We start from the raw sequence: 26,158 nt of genomic DNA, 5'->3' as shown, positions 1-26,158 counted from the left end.
ATCATAACACCTGTTGATGACAAACAGAATAATGATTAATCGTCTGTCTCAATGAAAACATTAGTTTTTAAAACACTAGTAGGAATCCATTTCAATTCAAACAATTGAACATAGTTACTGCTGTGCAAACAGAGGTATCTGCTGTTTGTTTTGCACAGAGTCATATCGACTGCAGCAGTTGAAGGAATGAAAAGAGGTAGACGTTCAATTTCCCCATAAGACAAACAGAATATTTTACTGTTGAAACAAAAACTTGCCTCTACTTCCCGGTGGACACTATGTAACTATCTAACGGCAACACTGTTCCTAAAGTGCCTCAAACATATCTATGGCATTCCTGCTGCAATACCGGAAGACGATTAGGTAATATCTGCAGATAATATCACTCCACTTCCTGCCAGATAACATGCAAGAAATCAGAAAATCAGCTCTCACGGTGCATCCGGCTCATGTAGGTATTCAGACCGCATCTAATCAAGAACAGTAATTTACCCCGTGCGGTTTTAAGTCATGGTAGGCTTATACGCCCCAGGTAATGACGCCACAGGGAATGTTTTATGGTTATCAAAGGCAATTAGATCCTCACCTAGCACTTGCCCCTGGGCTCTTGTTTCAAGGGCTGAGCTTCACCCTGGGTTCATGGTGAGGGATCAGATGGTGCACTTCTAAAAGTCCCTGCCACAGCAAACCAAAGCCCATCCAACAGCATTAGCAAATGCATGCGAGAGTTGTCGGTTTTACTTTAGCAAGAACTTCTCTGCAAAGTGTCTGTACATCAGACGGGAGAGACGGGCCAGAAAGTGAAGCCTGAGAACTTTTTTCTTTTGAAGGCTGTGTTGTACATCAGAGGGAGCACCAGCAACCTATCAAGCCTATGAACTACACTAAGCTGTTGACCTGAAATGATTCCGTGCTTCTATTCAGCGCTACTAGTGTGGCTACAGACTCGAGATGTTGAAGTGTTTGGTTTTTGCAGCACTCTCTAGCTTGTATATTATTGAGGATGTTCTGTGGGACTGTTCTCATGGCAAGTTCAGCAAAAATACGTGATAAGCTCTCAGTCAGTGCATGCATCTGGACTCACAAGGACACCGTGAGACTATTTTGGAGTTCACCATCAGTGCTCAGGGCAGACCCCTGCGGATAACCCCTGTACATGGCCTCGCTTCATGTTGTGGACAATTTGGATGCGTGTGGCCGTGTTGCTTTTTCCATGGCCGGCGCTGTGCGCCACAGTGGCTAACACTGGAATGAGCTTGTTATTTAAAATTTTTCTCCACATTACAACGGCTGTGACATGTAGCCTTTGCAATCCCACGCACAGAGGCAGAGCAGCACATATGTAATCTCGTGCTTCTTTGATGCGTTTCAGTTTGTGTTTCTCTGCTTCAGTAGAGGGGGAAACTGTCGTACATTTCTGTGTTTATGCTGATTCGTTTTCCCTGCGTCTTGTGATGAAGGCTGTTTTGATGCACGCTGAGCCTTTGTTGTCACATCCCCTTATGCTTGGGCATGTCGAAGAATGTGCCGTTTTGTCTTATTTCCACGCAGATCCCTGATGCAAATGCTCCCACATCCCACCGCACCACTCCACCACTACGAGCCTATTTCTTCCTCATCACGGACTCCTTGTTCCCAGCGCCAAACAGATGCCTTGCGCCAGAGACATTCTGCAGATGACAGTGTGTTCAACTTTGCAGAGGTGACACAATTAGCAGGCAGCTGTGCACGTGTTCACACCGACTCTCTTTTGAAGTGTTGCTGTGTGTGAAAACATCTGTTAATTCGAGTTAGTTGAAGCACATTGTGTTATTCAGGCACACTGTAGGTGCCTGCTGGGAAATTTGGGGCACCTCTCATGCTCTGTGACCGTGAAGTTTCTTTTCTCGTTTTAGGTATGGAGACATTAGTAGCTCTTGTTTGCACGCCTGCGGGTAATATATCTATCTTGTGGGCGTAGCAGAAACCAAGAGAGGGCATGAAGACACAGAGAGGGAAAGAGGAGGAATTTACAGCACAGGGAGAGAGGGAGGGAGGGAGAGGCAGGGAGAGAGAGGAACCGGCAGCAGAGGAAGAGAGAGGGAGCTTTTGAACTCCCAGTAGCTGTCAGGATTTTCGGCTCTCCTGCACGCTCTCTCCTCCCCCGTTGAGCTCTGTCTCTCTGCACTGCAAACACTGACTCGCACACGCGCCGCGGAGCTCCAGCGGATGGACTGGTTTACACACACCAGGCGTGTGGAGCAGCGCTGAGGACGAGCCAAACGCACGCACACAGCGCTATACATGGAGCAAACTTTGACTCTCAACTCCGTAAGTCTTCATTATTTCGTCTGTCTTCACTTCTCTCCTGTTTGGTCAGTGCCAGCCTCATCTTCCCCGCTGCCGTTACTTCTTCGTCTTTGGGCTCTTTGTAGCTCCTGTTGTAGCCTTTGAGCGGCATACAGTGGTTAGTTTGTGTGGCCTGTCAGAGGAATGTTTTGACCAGTGCCAGCTGAACTCTCATGTGCTGTATGACACACACTGCGCTGCTCTATACAGCAAAATGCGGTCTAGCGTCTATATCGGGATGCACGCTGACTTTAAATTAGACGTTATACTAAAAAGGGTTCTGTGAAGTCACTCAAGATTATTCTCATAAACTGCACTTCAAAGGTCGCTTATGGGCCTTTGAATGAAGTGCGCTGTGTTGCGCTCGCCCTGATAGTCGGCTCTTTTTGCGATCAGTTGGTGGCATTGGGAGAAGTTAGATTCAGTGTGAATGAAACAGAAATCTGAGGTTGTCAGTAAATGCTCAGTGAATGTTCTTCCACATCGTATTTTGTAATCATGTAATAGCTGCAGTTTAGTTTGAACTTGAAATGGTTGCCTGTGGTTTTGCTTTGCCCTTTTTTCATTTGTGCAGGCATGTCCCCGCTCTGATTCACCAGCCCTCTTATTCACTTATTTCAAAAAGACATCTTTTTTTTTGGTGCTGCATGACTACTGCATGATCTTTGCTGCCAATACAGTACGTTTTAAAGAAACATCTGTACAGTATATCCAAGCAACCAACCTATATTCACTGATAAGCTGAATTATGGTTATTATTGATATTGTAATAGCTGCTAAAATGAGTTGCCACACATTATATAAATTCTTTCCTCCATTTTTTGATGTGAGTGCTATAATTTGAGAAGATGAGCAGGAATAGTGCGTTCCAGGGGATTAGCTGTAGAGGCAGGAGAACACGACGCACTTTTATCTGGCTGACATCACATGGCCAGCTCTTGAGTGTGGGTGGACAGTTGCGCTCACGAAATGTGTCCTTAGGCTAGCATTATAGGATGCAAAGACTAAACAGCCTGACATTTTCCGAATGTCTCCACTATGATTCCCCCTTTTCCTCTCTCCTCCCGCAAGAGGGTTTTATTGCAATCACACAGGCTTCTCTCTCCAAACCCACCGACTGGAAAAACTGTATATTAACACAACAAAACTTGAGTAGAAGTTGTTTAACTGTCCAGCTGCTCCAAGTATGAATATGCAACAGCCAATAACCAGATGACCAGATGTGGCTGTGGTTGCTGAGTTCGCTGTTTGACCAAACTGTGACCACGGAAAATACCCGCTGCCTCGCCATCCCTGGACGGAGACGCACTGCAGCTCCACTCTTGGCTGTTGTCACACCAACGCTATGACATCATCTATCGACATTCAGGATTATGATGTATTTTTTTAGTTAACCACACAGCTTTTCATCATCCTGTGTTGATTGGCTATAGGAAAGAGTGTATGAACCAGGACGTCTGTGGATGTGATACACAACTTCTGGAGGTGATTCATTCCCCACACACTGTTTACCTTCCTCAGTCGTACTATTATTAAATTTCTCTGCTTCACTGAAAGAGAATCTACTGCCAAGGGTGTGGAGGTTACTCAACAAGGAACGGCTTTAGAAGTGCCAAAGTCTTTTATCACCTCCCTGGTAACAGTTTAGACATGTCTGGGATACAGTGGGCCGCTCGTCATGCTCAACTCTTTACCTCACACCTGTAGCTCAGACGACGCCAGGGCGCGTTTTGCTTCGCGTCTTAGAGACATTGAGCAAGACAGCTCGCCTTGTTTGAACCAGAGAGGCTTGCAGGGAGGCTCGGAAAGTGAATGTAGTAGTGGGTATCGTTTTGACCTTGTGTTGGCGCAAGATGCTGCAGAACCAGGCCAAAGCCTTGTCTACTCTGCACGGTGGAAGTCATAAACACGGATTGTTGGGGCGGCCAAGTTACTCTCCCTGTGATTGTGAGGGATTGGCTTGGCGCACTCCGCTCCGGCAGTCTAAACACTAACTTTCCCTTGTGAACTATTTCTATAACATCTCCAGCCTGTGGTCAACATTGAGGAATATGATATATCTGTTTATATAGCTTTGGTATTGCATGACCTCAGTGCTTTAGGTTGAAGAGAACACTACACATTGTTCATGTCTTGACCTTCACCATGTGTCATGGTATTTCAAACAGCGAAAGATAAAAAGGTTTCCTGAGATGCACCCATTGTGAAATTCTGGGCTGAAACTGATAACCATGGTTATAATATCAGTTTGATCAATAGCTGACACATAATAGAACTTGACTGTATCATAATATAACTCAATCCAACCTCCATAAGGTGTTAGCTCCGATCACTGGCTGCTAACAGCTAACATTAACTAGCTTGATGCAGTGATGAATGACTGTCATGTTATGAAATACATGTTTAAGTAAAAGGTGACCAGTTAATACATATGATAAAGACAAATAAGTGTCTTTAAGATATGTGTTGTGTGTAGACAATGTGACTTGTCGCCATGCCAAGTACCTAAGAGATAAAATGCCATCCTATAGCCTAAAGGGATCAACTTAATCCAAACTTGCCTTCCCTGCTCTCCCAGTCTCACTCACCCAGCTCAGGTTGTGTGCATGAGTAAAAGGATTAGCAGTGGGGTGTGAGGTCAGTGGGACCTAAACAGGAAGTGTACAGTTATGCCAGTTCCTTGTCAGTGGCAACAAAAAGCCTTGTACACTAGCAGGAGGCAGATAGTCATCCATATCCTGGCCTTATCATCACACAACAAATGTACCCAAGCACCCAGACTACTTGAAATACTGTACACTGAGCTTTCGTGTGAGTTGCTTTGGCGTAAAAACCTCACAGGGCTAATTACAAGTGTCTGGTTTCAGGTTGGAAAGTCCATTTCTGGTGTTTTTTATGGAAGAGAAAGAGAGCGGTAATAGGGTGTGGTGGTATCTTATGTGGTTTAGCCACCTCAGGCCCTCCAGGCTCTTGTGAGCGCAGCCCTTTCTCTATGATAATAAATTGAGATGGGAGGGGTCGTGGTGGCTGGGTCTAGTTTCCCTCTCTGAAGTTATTCTATTTTTGTTTAGCTGTGCCTTGTAAATGAAATGTAATTTATTTGTTACTCATAGCATTTCCTCTAACCTAGCATTCTTTTCTGTTACTTCAACACAACAGAGGGAATTAACGTCGTATTTTAATGCATGCCTTTAGGCTTCACAGTTAAGCTGCAGGTAGTGATTCTGATGCCATGAGCTGCGCAGGTTCAGGCAGAGTTGACACTGGCTAAGATCAGAATTCACATTGTCGTCACAAGTTGGGAAAGACAAATCCTGATATTGGTTAAAGCGTCATGTTCCTGACCCCGCGAGAAGTAGGGCAGCGGAGGGAAAAAAGGTAAACATCTCCATCCAGAGGAATGCTAGTACTCCCTGTCAGGCTTTTTATCAGCAACAAGTGGCGAGCACACACACGCACACCGGCAGCACTGCACAAATCATAGTAATGCCACTTAAATCCAGGCTGGAGCAGAGCCGTGCCCATCTGCTGTGGCTAACCGGCTAGAGTTGGGGAATAGGCAGTAGATTACTGCCAATCGGAGGGATTAAGAGATGAAACGCATTGTGGCGATGGCCTCTGTTTGCATGCAAATCACTCGTGTCTTTAAAGACATTGAGAACAACCCACTTGTTATTTTAGGGGATTACACTTAAGAGACGCCTCGGCACAAGTCTGGACTCTCAGGGCTCGGGGCTGAGGGCCAGCATCATTGTATGGTTTGATTGAAGATCTTTGTTTATTTGTTTAATCGTAGCTCCCTGTTTTATTAGATTAAACTCTTCAGAGATCAACATGATTGAATCAGAAATGTTGGCTTCCCACTCGAGCCCTGAGACAGTCTCCTCTGTTTGCATAGATAACATGACAAGATTTTGCAAGGTTTTCTTGTGAATCTGAGCCTTAAATGTCTTACAATCAAGTGAATACTCATCTGTTTACAATGCTAGCTGGGTGAGATAATGACCTTCACCCGCAGAGCTGAAGGATGTGTCTTTTCACCCCTGTATCTTTGTTTGTAAGATAACACATACAGATTTAGCCAAAATTTGGAGGACATAATCCCTTTGCTGAAGCATTGCTTGGTTAAATGCAGGTTTTGAATCTGAAGTTGGATACACCATGAGACACATTTTTTAAATGTTTTGTTTTGCAATAACTTCATTACCCTTTGTCTAAAAATGAAACCCCAAATGCCCACGTCACATGTCTCCTGCTGTCACCTTCTTTCCAGTAAAAATAAAAATCAAATTATTTCCCAGAACATGTGAAACTAAATTAGATCATAAGTGAAGTTAAATTCGCCCCCTGGCATCATTTCTGAGACTCTCATGACAAAAATAGGATTTCTCAACGGAGCATGACCGTAAGCCACATATTATAAGATATGCCATGAAAATATGTTGTTGTCTGAAGGAACTCGATATAGACTTTCACAGCCCTTGAACTATGGATATAATGCAGATAGGAAATCTAAGGGGACACTAATTGTGTTCACGTTGTTTACCATTCCTGTCCCCCTAGCATCACACAGGCATGCTGACCTCATCAGATCCTTGCTAATGTGATAGAGCGTCTGGCGGATTTGTTGTGACAAACAAGATTTCCTACAATAAAAACACTGGATCCTCCTTAACCTCCTAAAATCAAACACCAGCTTGTCTGTCAGCACTATCTTCACTCAGATATTGTCAGAGGAGTTTCAAAATTCTCTAAGTCAGTCCCTCTCTCTCCCCCACACACTCTTTGCTTGGTTGGGAAAGAAATGTCTCTTCCATCTTATCAGTCGCCGCACCCTCGCCCCACTCTCCCTCAAAAGGAAGTTCCCTCCATGCGAGGCTCTTTCTTGATGTTATTGTCAGGGAATAGTTTGTCGTCTGCCACAGATAGCAGGCCCAGATTATTTTCCGTCTTCTCTAAAGATTGCCTGGTGGAGAAGTTGACATGCAATTAGTAAGGTCTTCTGACAAGCAGCGCTCGTTGTCACTCTAAAGCCTATCTGGAAAGGTTTCACAAATTGATTAATTCGAGTGGGGGCTCAGAGCTCACGTGAAAACCGATTTTCTTTGCAGCAGTAGAGTTTTCGGCGAGCAACACTGAAGCAAGACATGCTTTTCCTGGAGGCCTTTTGGATGGAAGAGTTCCAACATGCTTTACTGTTGTTATGTGCTTATAGACATGCTCACCTGGTTGCAGTGAACACTCCGCCTTAGGGAGGTCAAAGGGCAAAAATATACCTGCAGGCTGTTCTGTGTCCTGTGATTTTGGGACCACAGTTGCAGATGACTCATCTCAGCACTAAGAATAGCTTCTAATTACTGCATGACTGATTTTTATCTGCACAGGAAAGCATACACATTCTCTTTCTGTGTTGCAGTTAGTATATATTATGTAATTATCTGAATAGTGCAATGGTTGAAATGAATGTACCGTATTGTACTGACAGGAAATGATACAACACGTGCGCTGATGAACATCAACGGCTTTGGAGAGCTACTGCCAATGCAGATTTGGAAAAAGAACACAAGATCTTCCTCCGGAGATTTAATACCTTACTTTATATTTTCTGAGATGTTCCTGGAGCTGTATCAATGCTGTTCGCAATTAGTTGTCAATTTTTCCAGCTGCAAGTAGCTTGTTTAGGTCTTTTGTGCCTTGCATTGTGGGACATTGGAGTGCCTTAAAAGCACAATCAAAAATAAAGTTAATTGATTTTTGCTACATTTTCTGTATGAATGCGATATGTACTAAAAATCCAATTTGAAGTGGTGTGTAAAATAAAACTGGAACACAGCTTTTTTACTCTCTTTATTTAGGCCTCAGTAAGCATCACATGAAGTACTCACTGGATCATCTAAGGCCACATTCAGACCGTAGGCTGTATAAAAATAATGGATGTAGCCACTGTGATGTCACCTGTTTCCGATGTGACGTTTCGAGTCTGGCATTTTGACCGTCAGAATTGACCTTATTTGGACAAGAGGGTGGGGCTGACTCTAACGCTAGCTGCTAGCTTGGTTAGCATAGTGCATCGACAGTTTATGGTTAACTTTGCTAATGCTAATGTTTGCTATTGAAAAACAGGTTTAAAAGTCCAGTGTTGTTGGTTTTAGGGGGATATACTGGCAGAAATGGAATAAAATGTAATTTTCTTTAGTGTATAATTACCCTCAAATTTTTAATTGTTGTGTTTTCCTTCCCTTAGAATGAGCCATTTATACCTACATTGGGCGCAGGTCCTCGTTGGTGGAGGTCACCATGTTCATCGCCATGTTTCTACCTTAGCCCAGAACAGGAAACCAAACACTTGCACCAGATAGGGCGCCATTCGCATTTTGGTGTTGGCCACTGTAGTTAGAAGCCCATCTGTTGCAAGCAGCATCGGAAAACCACTGATTTGTGTTGTGAAACTGCTTATTCCGTGTTTTTACCGGTTTAAATACTTTGTTTTGAGGAGGAGGAAACCTCTGTGGATAATTCGGCTCCTGGTAAAAACCTCCCGAAAAATGAACACTGAAGGAATTCTAGCTGTGAGAAGTTTCAGCTGGTTGCATCTCTGCAATTGTCACCGCTAGAAGCCTCTTAATCCCCCGATATCTCACACATTTAACCTTTAAAACCATCAAAACAAAATGTACTTACTGAAAAAACCGAAGGTCCGACTCCTTGGAGGGTCTTTTAAGTACAACCAAACACGGCACAAGACTTTTAGAGGTACCAAAATGTTACAGTCAAACTTTGATGAACTGACAACACACTGAAATAGCAACAGCTACAGTGATACTCTTGGAATCTGGGGTTATGCCATGGTTACATTACTTAAGCAACGTTGTCACCGTTGTAGCCGACGTCAACGAACAGCACCCACCTGTCACTCAGAGTAGCCACACCCTTAATTATGCTTAACTTTAAGCCTTAGTAACACTTAAACAGATGAATTATATGAAGATTCACCCAGCATGCTGTTGACACCAATGAGGAAATTAACTATAAAGGCCAAAACAGCATCAGGCTGTAAACATGTTTGTTTGTGCTGCTGCTCTAAAAATGGAGGTTGAGGAAGTGCAGTTTTTGGCACCTCAGTGTTGGCTTCATTTGTAAGCTCCAGAGGTTGCCCCTTAGTTGAGACTGATTTTAGCTCTGTGTGAAAAAATGCAGTTCCCTTGTTAAGCTATTGTGGACTGACTCATGGTAGATTGGAGAGGTTGTAACCAACAATCTTCTAACTATCTAAGATCTACAATTCAACAAGCACCCTCACTTTATGCAGCACTAGGCCAGATGTGTAGAGGTGGGAAAGTATTTTGAATTTGACCTTCATTCTTAACCTCTCTTGTTTTCAGTCTTCACACTTTATATGTTTGTACAGCCATGTGCAACATATGAAAGTGTTGTGTTGTTATATATCCACATATGTGCAGTTCCGTGCCATTGAACACACTGTACAAGCTAGTGTGCTATAAGCCTACTGAGGCCTATTCTCTTTCTCTTTCATGTGTTCACATACATGAACACACACCCTTCCTGAGTTGGGGTGTCATCTGTGATTGCCGTGCACATATGACAAACATCCAATTTTCAAAGTGACAGACCGTGAGAAAATCCAATTAAACAGGAGAAATCTACCGTGAAAACCACGCTGTTAATAAACACTGTATCTCATCCATTATTTACGGCAAAATTAGGCCCAAAGAATGCCAGCTCATGTGCCACGGGAAAACCTCAGAACGCGCCACCAGTGCTTCAAGAATAATAGTTGGTCTGAAAACACTCAGTGTGCTGATTGTAGAGATTTGCCAGAAATGTGGAGGCACAGCACTGCGGTGGAGAGACGAGGAGTGATGCCAGAATAAAACCCAATTTTCTTTTGCCGGTACATGAGCTAAATTGCTCGCAGAAAACACCAATTGACATGATTAACGTTGGAGGAGTAAGAATGGTTCTCTGTGACAGCGGATAATGAAGCTCAGAGTTCAACTCGTGGGCTACCAAACTTTTATTTTGATTAAACAAAATTCATCTGGTTTCAATTTGAACTGACTGGGTATTTCTTCTCTCTTTCAAGTAAAGAGAGAGTGCCCCAACTGGAAACAAAGAGGGGGGAAAGCCGATGTGGTTTTGACATGGCTAGTGTGTGGGTTTTTTTGTGAGGGGAATAAAAGGGGGGTTAATTCATCTGATTCCTTCATGCCACTGTGGCAGCGGCTGTATGTATTGTCGGGCGGGTTGCTATGGCAACAGCTGCGGAGTAAGGAAATCTTTCTTTCCTCCTCACCCCCTCCCCTCCTCCTCCTCCTTCTCCTCTTCTTCTCTCTTTCTGTCCAGTACCTTGTCAGATTTCTGCCTCTCTCACCCTCCCTCTCTTCCCCTCTCTCCGACTTGTACAGACATGGTTTGCAGAGTTTTGGGTGGGGAATGTTCAGGTATGCGTTTGCACACACACACACACACAATCTGTCTGTGTGCTGCTGGTGTAGCAGACGAGGGAACAATGAGTCTCAAAAAGAGACTTTCCTTCAAGAGGACCTGGAACTTCAACACTGTAAGTAAACTGTGGTTTGCCGAGCGAGCCTCCTCTTCCTCCTCTGTATGAAGCCGGGAGACTCCTTTTGTTCAGTCAGCTGCTTTTCTCATTAATCTCCCTCTTTGTCGCTCGTCTCTTTCCCACTCAGAACAGCTGTTTGAAGCGGCGGGGACTCGTGGTTGTTTGTTTGTGGGGTGCTAGAATCAGCCTTGACTTGTGTAAAAGTTTAGAAGAGGCTGTTTCAATGCGACTGTGGTGAAGAGGGTACATCACAACCCAGTTTTTCAAGGCAGGAACATGCCTAAACAAGTCCAAAAGATAAAAGAAATCACTTTTAAAAGATGAGAAATACACTCCACGAGAGGTGTTAATGGGTGACATTAACATTTGTGTGACTGCGGCTTATCCTTCAACTGTTTAACACCTGCGAAAGTGTGTTTTTTTTGCGGTGGCTCACTTCAGATCACACACATAAATCTGTCTTGGTGGGATCATGTACGTTCCTTCAGCATGTGGTGTCTCGGGATGCCAGACTGTACGGCGTGGGGGCTGTACCACAGTAAAGCTGGGAGTGCGTTTTCCAACCGGAGAGCCAAATCCTGCTCCGTTTGGAGCCAGGGTACTCGCTGTGACTTGAATTGTGATTTTGTCCATTTGGTTGATAACAGCCTCCCTTCCAGCTGGGAAATGGGATCTCTGCAATTCAGCCTTATATGAAAAGGATCAAAGAGGGTCTGTAGTACGGCAGAGCCACCCATGGTGCACCGGCTCGTCACCAGAGGTGTCAACAGAGGAAGAGAGTGTGTGGACAGGAGGTGATGGTGTGCCTGGGTCATCACTGCGGCCTCGTTTTTGCAGGGAACTTGTGGGTGAGGAAGTAATGTGTGTGGTCTAACCCCTGCAGCCTCGTATATGCAAACATACACACATTACCCTCTGTATATTTACCAGCCCTGCCTGGTCAACTTTTACAAGTGTGATGTCATTATGTCATATTATATAAAAGTACTTGATAAGATGATCTACAAATTAACTTTTGATAATGCATTTGTCATTTAGGTCATTTGTCAACCAGTCAAACATTTGTTGTTTACAACTTCTCAGGTGCAGGTTTGCTGCTTTTCTCAGCTTTATATGACTGTAAAGTGAATATTTGGGGGTTTTGAACATGCATTTTCACAACTTTGTCAGATTATAGTACAAACAATCATTACTTGAAATGGGACTGGGCAATTTATTGGCACAATCAGGGTTCCCACTGATCCTCAAAAAAGGCATTTAAATATACATTTAAAAAATAAAGCCTTAGTAGGTATTAAAATGTCTTAAATCAACCATATAAAAGTCTTAAAAATACGACTTGGGACGCAGGATTTTATGAGTGTTTTTTAATTCAGTAGTGGCATTATAAAATCTCAAAATAATTGATAACGTCTATTTATTTTAATTTACAGACTGCCTGTCGCATAAACGTCATGCAGATCATGACGTGACAAAACAAAACACATACCGGTATTCCTATACAACATTCAATCAAATGACAAATGACCAAGCATTTTTTTATGATATAAGAAAATTGTCCCTAACTCTAAGTAACTGAAGAAAAAAAAAAAACATGAACTGGTCTTAAGAAGTTTTTTTGTTTCTAACATGCCTTAAGCTGTAGAAACCCTGATTATATCGTGATATCGTGAGACTAGATATCGTCTTAGATTTTAGATAATGTAGGTGTTGTCTTTTCCTGGTTTAAAAGGCTACATTACAGTAAAGTGATGTAAGATTATATAATATATTCGATTTTCTACATATTCCCCAGCCCTTATTTGAAAAAAATTAATAAACAAATGAATCAACAATTAAAATATTTTTAGTTGCTCCATTTAAGAACTTTAGTATAATTCATTAGAAAAGCCATTTGCCATACTAGTAGCAGGATTTTGCAACATTTCCAGTTCATTCAGACGCTTTAGCCTCCTTACGCAACTCATGACATATTTGTCATCAACATAATTCTCCTCTGACACTAGCATGCTTTTAAAGAGGAGCATTCATTATGATTAATTGTAACGCTCCCACTTGTATCACATGTCTGTGAATAAAAGAAAGTTCTGAAGAAATTCACATCTATCATATTTGTCACCTTAGAGGTAAAATCGAACTTTAAAAGTAGAATTGAATACTCCAATTCAGAATTTCAATGTCTGGAGACCTTTTGTTTCTTCAAAACCGACGTTTACGTCAAATTGTGTGATGTCTGTCTTGTTCTTTAAACTGAACCACACTCTATATATTTAGGGCTTGAGGTTTTGCCGTTTTTAGACCCTAAAGGACAGACAGATGGAGTGGGTGTTCTCTCTCTTCTGTTTCGGCTTCATGTTGGTCCTCGTCCTACCCGCCCATGATTACTGTACACATGCTAGCCACCACAGAAGGGGAGGCTTTTGGGTGTTGACTATATGGGGGTTGGACTCAGCAGCAGCACAGTTGTAAAGAGGCTCTGACAGACAATTAGTGGTTTAGCAGTCTGTGTCTGATAGAGCTTTTACATGTGGTCACTCCCAAAATGGAACGAAGCGTCACCTCAGATCACATGACCGCAGTTACGTCGCCTGCCTTCAGACGACCAGTGGCAGCAACAAAAACTGTGAAGAATGACCTGGTTCTCAAGAAGTTTGAGCTGTGATCAAGCTGAAAAACTACTGTAAAATCAGACAGGAAAACAAAGCACTCATTCTTGAGAATTGGGACACCTCACATTTTGGGGGGTTTATTATTACTCTTCAATTACTCTGGGAAAATATGATTTAAAAGATCAAAGTTGTGACTATTAAACCTTTCAATGGGCCAACCTCCCAGTGATTTAATTCTTTTTTGAATAGCGTACATGTAGATGTCAGAGTTGACGTCTTACGAAGTTGACAAAATGTTATATATTTATTAAATTCACAGCAGTCGTAATGGGCAGCCATTTTATTTTTCAGAGTTGCGAAGAGTTCTCTTAATGCTAGTCAAAATACTCATGTTTAAACCAGAATTATTTTTAAGTTTTAATTGAGAAGGACTATAGAGTTGGCATGTTATGGTTGAGACACACCAGATAGCAATATTATTTAATGAATTTGTCAAAAAAAATAGAAAGATAATCAGTTCTTTAATAGCATACCTGCCTTTTTGGAAACCAGGAAGTGAGATAGGAGAACTTGAGATATCGCTAACCTCTTTTATGCCTGATTAAATTACGTGTTTGTGGAAATCTGTTGACAAAAGTCTGAGATGCATCTTAAAGGGCCAACAAAGATGACTGTAGCAGTACATTTTTACGCAGATGATATCAGTACGTGCAGTAAGTTGAAGATTTTAAGGGCTTTTACCATATTTTTTAATTGTTTAAAGTTTTAAGTTCTTGCCTGGCACAGGGCAAATCCAAAGTTTAAAAAAAATGAAAGCAGATCGAATTATCTTGTAGCCTAAATCATATTTTTTCATACATATACATTCTCAAAAAAATAATGTTTCACCCTAGAAACTAAGTTAATGTGTTGATAAGTTATAATCTTAAGGGTTTCTTTGATAGGACATGATTCGTCCCTGTTCTCAAGAATTGTTGAAACCGTGTCCTTGTTTTACATTTGAAACCAAATAGTCTCACCAGGGTGCATCATTTGTGTTAATTTTCATTGTTTTGTAATATTGCAGCTCTCAGTCCAGTATTATGCAATTTCACTAAAGTACAAACTGTATGTACTGCTCACACCAAGGCTCCAGCCTGGCAGTAAGAGCCTTGTTTAGAGGTATTATCAGCCTTGGATATTCACACTTTGAAGTGGCAGCTCAGAAAACACTCTTCTGGAAATAGTCTCCCCTTTTCAGATGAATCCTCCAACGCACCGATTTTTGCGAGTGTTCTTGGACAGAACCCTAAGATGCGCCTCTCATATCCTCCCCTGCATTTAATTATATTTGCGACGGCAGCTTCACAATTTAGGCTTTAAATCTCTTCATTAGCCTAACCAACATTATGCTAACAGGTTTTAGCTAAGGCAGTGATTTCAGCTGAGAGTATTGCCAAGTAAATATTTGTCAATCCATCACTAGATCACACACGGGTGGTGTTTATCTAGCGTCTTTCCCCGGCTATAATTGCACCCAATTATGGAACGTTGTCACAGTGAAATTTTCATGCTCACCAGAGGTGCTGTTTGCCTGTTATTCAGGGACGCTTGCACATGCATGAAGCACTCATTCCTTGAATTAGCAAGTGAAAAGAGGACCATTATAGCCAGTGATGGCCTCTCAAGTAGCTCTGCCTTGATGAGCTCTGATCTTTGTGACTGCAGTTAGCAGGAATGCACACATTCAGAGCCGTGTGAGTGTGTGTGTGTGAGGATAATATAAAATAAAGGGTGGGTCCTGGTGTGGAGGTGTGAACAGCTGTGTGTGGTAGAGGCCTGGGGTCCACCCACTTACAAATTAATGGCCTTGTGTGAGGACCCGAGATCCAACCCTTTCCCAGTAGCACACACACACTCTCACTCGCAAACCACAAAGACACACACCTCAGAGCGACTGGTGGGATGCCTGAGGAGACTCTGCTATCTTCAGTCTCTTTTCTCAGCACAGGAGGTCATGAGGGCAACCTCTCACTCATGTCTCTCTTTGTTCTCTTTCAGTCTGCTGCTTCCTCAGATGGTGGTGAGTACAATTCCTTTACTTTTTAAACTCACAGAAAATTTAAAAATCTAAACCATTTTATTTGATATGTGGAAAATAATGTCTGCTGTGTAAGGCTAACAAGATCTAAAGGCTTTTTCTTAATCATCCCTTTTTACTAACACAGTGAAACTGTTTGATCTTGTCCAGCTTGCACTGCTTTGTCCAGCTTTTCCAGTGTCTTGCATTTTTATTTCCCCTTTTCCACACTCCCCTCAAAACAGAACTTTGTAGTTGCTCAATAAAATGCTCTAATAAAAAGACGTAGCCAGGATGATGTATTCACTGTAGGCAGCACGCCTCATTAACAAAGGATGTTTGCCGAGTGTGTTTTGGGTTACAGTCGGGGCTAGCGTACACGCTGTCTGGTCCTCCCTTTTCATAGCAGTTTTTAATAACATTTGCTAACAGACTGACCGAGGCTGCGGTGAGGGCTGCAGCTCCGCTCCTTTCACTGTGGATGCGCATCAGACGTGCACGGCTGTTTGCTTTCTAAAGCCCATCTCATTAAGTGAGCTGCACACAATGTGGTAAACACGTCTCCCACAGCCTCGGTCCTAATACATTAAACCATGTCCAAACAAATGGCTTGTCAGCAAACTTTAGACAGGGTCTTTCAGCGGCACAGGGAAAACCAGCCATTTCGCCTCATATTGTAAAAAAGAAAACCCCACAGCATCTCAGATTGTCATACTTTACTCAAAGCCCATGTGTTTTTAATGACTCATCAACTCATTCAGTTGGACTAATTGCTGAGAGACTAATATATACTGTAAAAGGTCATGTAGAGGCCACCTTAGTAATAATCTGAAAGACCTCACTGTAAGGCTTATTGTGACATCATGTGCTATTTGCACTACTTTTATTTCGCCACAGTTGAACTACACCTATTTGTAAATCCACCCTGCTTCCTGTGCAGGCGTATTGGCAAGATGCAGCATTGTATCTTACTTGACCTAGCTAACATTTCTGTTCTCAACAGCAAATATACACTGTGTTTATACACAGTTGCCCATGCTAACCAGTTGACTCTCAGCAGGATGACAACAGCTATGTATCTGTAACAAATCTCACTGTGATCCTTTTGTGTTTTTTTGTTTTTACCCCCTGCCTACTCGGCCCACAGCACTAAAGTGGCCATCTGCTGCCATGATAGCAGGTACTGTGCAGGCCAAAGCCCCCACTTTAGTTGACCAGCAGCTCCTGGATCCTCACCCGCTCTCCTCTCTTTTTGTGTCCCTTTAATCAGCCATGTCTCCTCTCTTTCTTCTCCCTTTTATTCTGCTCCCTCTCCCCGCTGCCCCCCCTCTTTGCTCCTCTCTTACTAACTGACTGACATCTGCTGTTTCTCGAGATGCAATCAGATCTGTTAGCCTTGTGCTCCACACTTCCCACACAACATATTTTGAACTTTGACATTCACTTAATGTGTAGCGTTCAGCAGTGAGAGGTGTAGCAAAGGGTACAGTAAAGAGCCATTAGCCTTCATCTTTTTTATCCCTTGACCTTTAGCTTATAGTCTGATCCAGTGTGTGTTTGTAATTATGTTCGGTGCAGTTATAAGGCACCTTTTGGCTCCACATTGTGTCTAGGTAATTTTATGACAAGTTCTTCCCTCTCTTAACTCAAATAGGATCAAAACTTTTATTAAATTGCTTTCCTGCAATTTCTGTAAGCCTATTTTGCATTACTCTGTTCTCATCTTCAGTCTGACATTGTGTCCACTCTAACCGATTTCTGTGGGACCAACTTATCTGCCTGAACCTAACTTCATTTTGAGTCCACACTGATGTGTAGTCATGCCAACATACCTGGCTTGCCAGGTTTTCATAGTGGAGCGGAGCAACGCAAAACAAATCACGATGTCGGGCGATATTGAGGAGACAAGGTGATTCAGAACAGCCTGGGTGGCAGCGTTTATCTTGTCTATAGATCATTTCAAACTTGACAACATAAACATTCTAAATGGGTCCGAGTGTATTTCCTGCTGCAGTTGCTGACAGGAAGTAAACAGGGACCAAATCTGTTGCCAGGTCTGTAGCACTCGCCATTGTTCATATGACTCTTCATTGGTTCCAGTATGCTGATTGGCTGATTGAGTCCCACTGTGGTGCTGATTAGTATATTTTTATTTTAATTGAGAAACATCTGTGTCATATCATGACGCCAGACAAATCGGTCAACTTGGACTTGGTGGAGTGTGCGAATTCCAAGGTCAAGACCCAGGCAAAACATGTACACTAATGGAAATAGTTGAAGACTGTAGTGACAGTTTTAGGTGTAGTAGTTGCCATTAGTTAAATCAGCACTAGAGCTGCACAAAATACTGTTTTTAAATCAATAAACACATGGAGAAAAACTGCAATATTGCACTCAGGGATTTTTTGAGTTAGTTAAGAGAGTATCAGTTGTAAACTTCACTTTAAAATGTTATTATCAATTTTTTAATGGTGCCTTTTGTGTTCAGTTAAATGGTTAATTTGTTCAATAGATCTCCAAAAATCATTGATAGATCTGCTTTTGTGAGGTCCTTTTGAAGATCTGTGCCCATACAAGATACATTTTGCTTGTAGTGTCTTAGAAGAAAGTCTTTATGAAACCTGTGTTCTCCTCTAAGGATTAAATTAACTCAGTCTGCCTTCTCAAAAAGGTAAAATTGTCCAAAGGGAAAATGCAGGAATATTTAGAAGGTTGAAAGGGCAAACAGGAAAGTGGCTCTAACAGTCCCTCCAGCTGAAATTACCCTTTAACATAGCGTCCTCTAACCTTTTCATTTCGCTCTCTGCGTCTTGCAGACTATAGTGGAGTCCAGTTGCAGGGATGCTGCAGCCAGAGCAGCCTGAACAGTAATGGCAGTCTTCCAGGAGCAGGCAGTTTCCGAGGGGTTCCGGAGCAGCGCGTGGCCAGCTGGGCCGGCTGCTTCGAGCGCCTCCTCCAGGATCCAGTGGGTGTGCGCTACTTCTCGGTAAGAAAAGTTTTCAAAAGTTGATTAAATTCAGTCAGACTTCACCAACAGTGTTGTGAAAAACAGCTGACATATGAAGTGTTTCGGTGCCTCAGATTTAAGAATTGCAGTAGGGTTGTGTGTTGTTTGGGTTTTATTGATTCGGCTTATTAATTCTGTTTCTTATTGAAGCGCTGTTTTGATTCATAGCATGCAACTGGAGAAGGAAAGGAAACCTAATTAGATTGGAGTGCTGCATTCTTATACAGACAACCTTCCTTCATGCATTTATTTTTATTCGCGTTGTTATTATATTTTGTTGTATCACTATATGGCTTGAAACGCAGTAAGTTCAGATTTACAATACATTTGAAACAACTTTTTAACAAATCTTGATTTATATTGACTTGAATTAAGTTCAAGTTCAGAACCAGTTCTCCAACCTCACTGAGTATAGGCACCTCATTTATATTACCTCCCACATAAAAGATGTGTCTTTGAATTTAGCCCACAACACCTTCAGAAGGCTCAACATCAAGTTCTGGCGTCCCAGAACCACCTCGCTCCTCACCTTCCCTCAACACTGATCAGAGCCGCTCTGTGCGCCTACACTCTCCTACGCCTACACTTACACCAATCTTGTTCACAACATTACACCCAATAATTTCTTTCCTCACTACTGGTCTCCAAAACAACAGCACTGGAGAGATGAGAAAGAAATGATCACCAGTTTGAGATCATCTCGAAACTCTGGTAATGTGTGTCTCCACAGGAATTTCTCAAGAAAGAATTCAGTGAGGAGAATATCTTGTTCTGGCAGGCCTGTGAATACTTCAGTCATGTCCCTGCAACTGATAAAAAGCAAGTAAGTCCACAGTGTGACGCAAATCCTAATGCTAAAAACATATACACTGATTGGAATGGTTCCCAACTTTTTTGTGTTATATAGACTTAAATGGGAACTATTGTGCTTTTTATCCTCTGTCATTTATATAATGTTACACTGTACAGATGTTCATGTTAAATGTGGCTTAAATTTCAAATTATGAGGTGTGTAAAAGCGATCCCTGTGAGCAGAAACCTCAGGCAGACGGTCCTGAATACTCTGTTTACGATGTTTTGTGTTTTTATCTACTTTTGAAACCAGCTGATGTCAGCTTGTGATTTCTTTTTATGGTTATCTGCTCCAGGCACGCTACTGCAAGGGTTTATATCATGTAGCTACAGTGCTACATATGCTAATGTCAGGAAACTTGCAATCTTGGTTGCCGATGTTGTTAATTCTGTCTCTATTTTGGATCATATTCCTGCTGGAACATGTCCAGTTGTGGACACAACTTTTATCGGTGAATTTAATGGTAGAAAGTGTCACTGTACTGCGTTACAGTCTATCTCCAACTGCAGTGATGGTGCAGAGATATAGAAAGCACAGACACAAAACACTGACCAATCGGAGCAGACAAGCGCTAAAACAAAGTGTCTCAGACAGAGGGTGAATACCGGTGTTCCAGCACAGACAGCGTGAGGAAAATAAAGTGTTTATGACCATTAACGTGTGTAAACATGTTCTAGTTTAAACCCAGAATACAAGTATGAACCTGAAAATGAGCATTAAGCCCAGGCCCACACTGCATGCATGAACAGCATGTCATTTTTTGTGACTGTGTCATGGTTAGAGCAGCCACACTTGAATGTCTTGAAATTATATTCCATGTCCTTTGAGTTGAGAAAAGCAGGAATTCTTTGCAACCACAATAATAAAATAGCAACTATTTACAAAGATTCAGTCCACATGAAGTTACATCCTGATGCTTATATAATTTGTCTGCAAAATATATAAATAAAAGAGAAGATATAAAGAAATGTAGGGACATAATTTCCTGTCCTTGTTCTTGAAACTCTGCATCATCAAACCTCTGTTTTGCAGCTGTCTCAGAGAGCTGGAGAGATCTACAACAGCTTCCTGTCCAGCAAGGCCACCATGCCGGTCAACATCGACAGCCAAGCCCAGCTGGCCGATGACGTCCTCACCTCCCCACGGCCTGACATGTTCAAGACGCAGCAGTTACAGGTACCAACAAGACAGCAGCAGTAGCAAGCTCATCTAATAACCGTAGCCTATTAGTTGGTAAATAATGTGTTTCTTCTGCAAATATTTAAATGTTTCATGTCTTTGGTTAATTTAGACTTTGACTTATTTAAATAATTCAGCCGTTCCGCATCAGCACTGAAGATCAAGACGTTTTTCTTGACAGTGGTGGTGGTGGTGGGGGGGTTGTTCTCATCTAGCCTTTAGTCACTTTGCTCAAGCATATTGGGTTTTTTCGGTGGCCATCTGGGTTTGTTTACGAAAAGGCTCTGAGCCTTTACCAGAGAGATAAACACAAACTGGCACACACCCACAGAGAATCTAGCGCATAGTGTACACACAGACACATAGACATGCAGTCAGAGATCTGTATATTTCCAGCCTGCGCACCAGCATGATAAATTGTTAACTGCTGAGACACCTGTCATAACATCAGCTGTAACCATATGTTAACACTAGTAGTTTCTTCTCTCTTGTTTCTGTCTGCGTCTCATTTGCTCTTCCCTACATGCCTCTTTGCTCTCCAACGCTTTATTTCTCTCACTAACACCACCCTTTGTTTTCACATCTACAGATCTTCAACCTGATGAAGTTTGACAGCTATTCGCGATTCCTCAAGTCCTCCCTCTACCAAGAGTGCATGCGTGCAGAGGTGGATGGCCGACCCTTGCCGGACCCCTACCAGATCCCCTGCAGTCCTGCGCCCTCAAAACATAGTGCCAGCTCTGACCGCTCTACACTCTCCACTCCCAAAAAGGTACCGCTATTGTTTCACAGCAGCTGGTCACGGAAATACGATGTGGAGGTGACGTTGTTCATCAACCAGACACAGCAGGTTAAATCTTTGTTTTTGTCCTCCAATCAATAGGACGCCAGGAAGCAGAGGTCAGGGAGGTCACTGAATGAAGACAGCAGGGATGAGAGCGCCGACAAAAAACGCGGCATCTTCTTCTCGTGGTCCCGCAACAGGAGCTTTGGGAAGGGCCCCAAGAAAAAGGACATAGGAGACATTAACCTCGGTGAGAAACTGATTAACAAGCCCGTCGCCTGCTGGTCACAAAGATCCCCGCGGTTTTAAGCTTTTGCACCACACTAACTTCCCCCAAGTGTTGATGTGTCCTTGAACAAGACACCAAATCTCTGCCAACTCCAGGGTTGCCATGAGCTACTTGCGGGGGAGGCATGTAGAAACACAGCTGCCCCGCGGTCATCAAAGTATTACACACACAACACTGGCACACTAGCAAAAACATACTTGATGCAACTCTGGCATTTTTGCACACCAAAGAGTTTCATCTACTAAGTTTTGAAGGAGGCAAAATATCTCTTTTCCTGCCAAGACATTGGGTCAAACTACGACCATAAATCCAAAAAAACTTGTCAGCTATAGCTTGACACTGTCGCCGTGTTGCGTATTGTCATCTAATGAAAGTAGTTTGCAAGTGTCTCTTATCTGCGTGAACTCATCACCCTCTGTGCTGGTCTCCGCAGACTACTGGGGCAGTAATGGGCGGAGGGAGTCCCAGGGCTCCTTGTCGTCCGGTACCAGTCTGGAGATGCCAACTTCCTGCTCTGCTGGCAAGATTGAGGTAAGATTCCTCTGGACAGATCACCATGGCAACACAGAGCCCAGTGTCTGGTGAAGCCATCATAATAGGCCAGAGTTGATGCTTTTTTTTTTTTTTTTTTGCTTGTCAGCCCACTCATTGTTTGTGTATGGATGGTATAAATCAGGTTGTAAAGAAAAACTATCTGCAATTCCAACTGAATCTATGTATAGTTAAAGGTTCTGTATTCTGCTGTTAGAGACACCTCTCTCAGACGGTGACCTGCAGTCAGCTGTTGCTTGTGCTTGCACTCTGAAGGCATGTTAAGTTTGACTCTTTTTTTAAAATCTTGTGTCCTCAGGCTGATAATCGCCACTCAGTTTGGGAGCGCTCCCCCAAACACTGCAGTGTGATGCTGCCTGACGGTTCCTGCTCTTCTATCAGTCTTCGTCCCGGAGCCTCCATAAGGGAAGTCCTCCAAGATCTCTGTCAAAACATTAACATCAACATCGCTGCTGTTGACCTCTTCCTGGTGGGAGGGGAGAAGGTGAGGGAGGCAGGCGCCAAAAAAACACTTACAAATGCTGAAAACATCTGCTGCTAATACATCAGCGAGCAGAACACTGCTGCAAGCACATCCTGAATGAATTGACTCAACTTTCTGTTTGTTATAAATCAAAGTTTAATGAATAAAGTACGACAACACTTGCCGTTTACACATGCTTTATTTTGTGAGGAGTCATTGTTAGAATTTCAGAGACAAAAGCTGAGGATTAAAATGGACAATGACTGTGTAAATAGTTTACAGTATTCAGTGTGTTGCTGATGTGTAGTTTAATGTTGTTTTTTTTCCCCTCACAGCCTTTGGTGTTAGACCAAGACTGTTTGACCCTTAGTTCACGAGACTTGAGACTGGAGAAGAGGACCTTGTTTAGGTCTGAATATTTTGCTTGGATCTGTCAATTTTCTTTGAGTCACATTTCCTGTCTAAGCTAAAATTAACTTGTGCTCTTCCTCCTGCTCCCAGACTGGACCTGGTGCCCATTAACCGCTCCGTGGGGCTGAAAGCCAAACCTACCAAACCAGTCACTGAGGTCCTGCGTCCCGTGGTGGCCAAATACGGCCTCCACCTCAGCGATCTTGTGGCCAAAATAGTAAGTCGTCCCCGGTGGCTACGATGCCTCGATCTTTTTGAAGCTCCTGTGTGTCCAGGGAGCAGCCCGTGTGTAATGTGTGACAGTGCCCCAGGGTGGAGTATCATGGTTAGGGGAGGGAAGCGACCGCATCCTTTTCCATCTCTACACGGTGGTTAGCACTCTGACTCAGCCCAGCCTCCGAAGATGGAGCACCAGGGCTATAATTAAGAATGACGACACTCCTCAAACATGCCAACTCTTTACTCCTCCCCTAAACCCCTGCCAGATGATTTATTTTAGTCCTTTGGGTTTCCAGGCATTATAGCTGTATTATACAGTAGACCCGGGCTGAAAGATGGTTTATGAATTAAGCAAAGGCTTGTGAACTCAAATATCAGCCATGTGCTCAATATGCTGAGAGAAACTGTACCATAGACTTGTGCACAACAGGTGGAGGTAACAACGTGCTGACCAGCAAACTGTGTTTCGTTTTAGAGCGGAGAAACTGAGCCGTTGGACCTGGGTGCCCCCATATCGAGTTTGGATGGTCTGCGGGTTGTGCTGGAGCGAACGGACCCAGCTTCAGGGAAAGGTAAGGCCATCAAACACACTGTTACCCAATATTTAATACTTAATATTGCAGATTTACCGGGGGAAAAAAAAAAAACTACTCTTAACTATATTTTCATAATCACCTGAAACAGGGAATGTTTGTGTTTTTCTTACCTTAGTATGAGCCGTTTATATATCTACATACACAACACTCCTGCTCCAGAGAGTCTGCCATGTTGCTCTACAGAAGCTCAGAAAGGACAAACCAAACAGTGGATCTAGATAATGCCATGTTTTCACGTCAGCCACTGTAGTTTTTCTACACACTTGGCACACAGGAGAAGTTTTAGTTCTGAAACATCACAGCTAGATGCCACTAAATTCTACACACTGGACTTTAAAGGAGAAATTTGAAGGACACTGACCATGTTCCATGTAGCTCTCCAACCATTTTTTGATTCAAAATGAAAAGAAGTTCATTAAAAGTTGGATTTTTTTGCGCTTTTAAGATAAATAAGGTGCCAGAATGCATTAAAAGCATCAAAATAGTATATATTGTATATCAAAAAAGTGCCAGGGGAAGATCTCCTTGACCTTTGACAGAGGTTCCAGGCTAAGCGCTGAATTACAAAGAAACTTAGAAACGCCCCTACCTAAAGCTGACCTACGTAGGGGCATTTTGCGACTGGCCCCTGGCCGCCTGAAATTTTGTGAAAGTGGCCCCTGGGGAAAACGAGGTGAGTATTCCTGATGTAGGATTTAGTGACGCCTAGTGGTGAGGATTGCCGATTTCAACCAGCTAAAACTTCTCCCATGTGCCAAGCGTGAACTCATGGTTTGAATTCCTTCAGTGTTCAGTGTTCAGAGGGGTTTTTTTTTACCGGCAATCAGATCATAAATTAATCTGATTATTAACTGTTAAAAGCACTGAATAAAGCAGTTTCACGTTACAAATTGCTGTTCCTCCAACGCTGTTTGGATCGTCAAAGACGGGCTGCTAGCACAGCACCTGCTAATATGTGCTCACCTTTTTTTGTCTGATAACTTAAGGAGGTTCAAGAGGTTTTTATCGGGAGACAAATTTAACTAGTAAAAACACTGATTAACGCAGATCCATGTTAAAAAATCTGTGTTTTTCCAAAGCTGTTGGGCTCGTCGTTAAAGGGCTGCTGCTACTACAGTGGCTAATATGAAAACGCATATGGCCCTATCTAGAGCCAGTGTTAGGTTTGTCCGTTTGTGGCTACTGTAGAAATATGGTGGTGTAATATGGCGAGGCCCTGCTCCCTATGTAGATACAAACAGCTCATTTTAAAGAAAAGAAAACAACTTATTTTCAGGTGATTTTGCACTAAAGAAAACATACTTATTATAATAAATTCCATTTCTGCTAATATGTCCTCCTAAATCCTACACACTGGACCTTTAACTGCCATTTGTAAATCATGTCCGCCTCTGTTATTCCCCTGGTTAACATATTCAAATTTTGATGCCTGTTTTGTGTAAAGTGTCCTCTTCTCTCTTCTCTGTCTCACTCTCCTCATCAATTTCTCACCCTGATGAATTTTTCATCTCTCTCTTGTATCTCTTTCAAACAGACAAACCCAAGTCTTCCTCCCTAAAAAACCACCCTCCAACCAGGAGTTATTCTGCTGCAGTAAGTACTCACAACATATCTATCCTCATACATGCTGCTTAAAAAATCCAGATGTGGTGTCCTTTCCTATTGCTGCGCTGCTTCTGCAACATTCAGTATCGTTTACGAGTGGCCCACACGAATCTTTATTAACATTTACAATCTTTGACAAGCTTCAAATTGGTGTGTATTTCCTGATTTGTTGGTATCCTTCGCCCTAACACTGCCTGTGGCTGACTCACTCGCTCGTGTTTTCCATGCTTGAGTTATTACCATATGTAGGCAGACAGCACTCGGTCTAGATGCTAGCGAGGTCAGTGACGACACAGAGCCAGCAGATGGACAAGGCTCGTCTTTACATGAGGGTCTCAGTAAATCTGGACACTCTGCTCAGTAGGGTGCTCGGCAGCTCATGCTTAGCCTCACGACCCCCTCCTCCCCCCTCCCCTCGCCGTCCCTCCATCCCCTAACAGAGTGCATTGTTATTGTTGCATCTGCAGGGAGATGAGAGGTCAACACCAAAGGACTTTTCTCTGAGAGCAAGTGGACCAGACTCAGCACTCCCAGGGGAAAAGAGAAAACAGAAAAAGATTAATATAGATGAAGCTGAAGGTAAATCCCTCTTTTCCTTCTTTCTCTTTCTCTCTTTTTTT

General features: G+C 42.8%; 1 protein-coding gene across 2 annotated transcripts in view; it reads left to right on the top strand.

Moving 5' to 3' along the window:
- Positions 1-26,158, top strand: part of LOC117246177 (regulator of G-protein signaling 12) — a 45,372-nt gene that overhangs the window by 8,532 nt on the left and 10,682 nt on the right. Inside the window, exons 1-14 of one of the 2 annotated variants that reach the window (XM_033609941.2) lie at positions 2,018-2,310; positions 15,562-15,583; positions 18,397-18,566; positions 19,318-19,410; positions 20,473-20,616; positions 21,209-21,391; positions 21,503-21,653; positions 22,126-22,223; positions 22,543-22,728; positions 23,043-23,116; positions 23,209-23,335; positions 23,813-23,909; positions 25,468-25,526; positions 26,006-26,117. In XM_033609941.2, the coding sequence (XP_033465832.1) occupies positions 2,284-2,310; positions 15,562-15,583; positions 18,397-18,566; positions 19,318-19,410; positions 20,473-20,616; positions 21,209-21,391; positions 21,503-21,653; positions 22,126-22,223; positions 22,543-22,728; positions 23,043-23,116; positions 23,209-23,335; positions 23,813-23,909; positions 25,468-25,526; positions 26,006-26,117 (1,543 nt within the window). In that variant the 5' untranslated portion in view covers positions 2,018-2,283. Of the gene's footprint in view, positions 1-2,017; positions 2,311-15,561; positions 15,584-18,396; positions 18,567-19,317; positions 19,411-20,472; positions 20,617-21,208; positions 21,392-21,502; positions 21,654-22,125; positions 22,224-22,542; positions 22,729-23,042; positions 23,117-23,208; positions 23,336-23,812; positions 23,910-25,467; positions 25,527-26,005; positions 26,118-26,158 lie in introns of those variants that run through there. The other variant, XM_033609937.2, reaches the window with a different exon arrangement.

The sequence above is a fragment of the Epinephelus lanceolatus genome, chromosome 22 (assembly GCF_041903045.1).
Source record: "Epinephelus lanceolatus isolate andai-2023 chromosome 22, ASM4190304v1, whole genome shotgun sequence".
Taxonomy (NCBI): domain Eukaryota; kingdom Metazoa; phylum Chordata; class Actinopteri; order Perciformes; family Serranidae; genus Epinephelus; species Epinephelus lanceolatus.
Note: the sequence above shows the minus strand (reverse complement) of the source record. Positions and strands in the feature narration are given on the sequence as shown.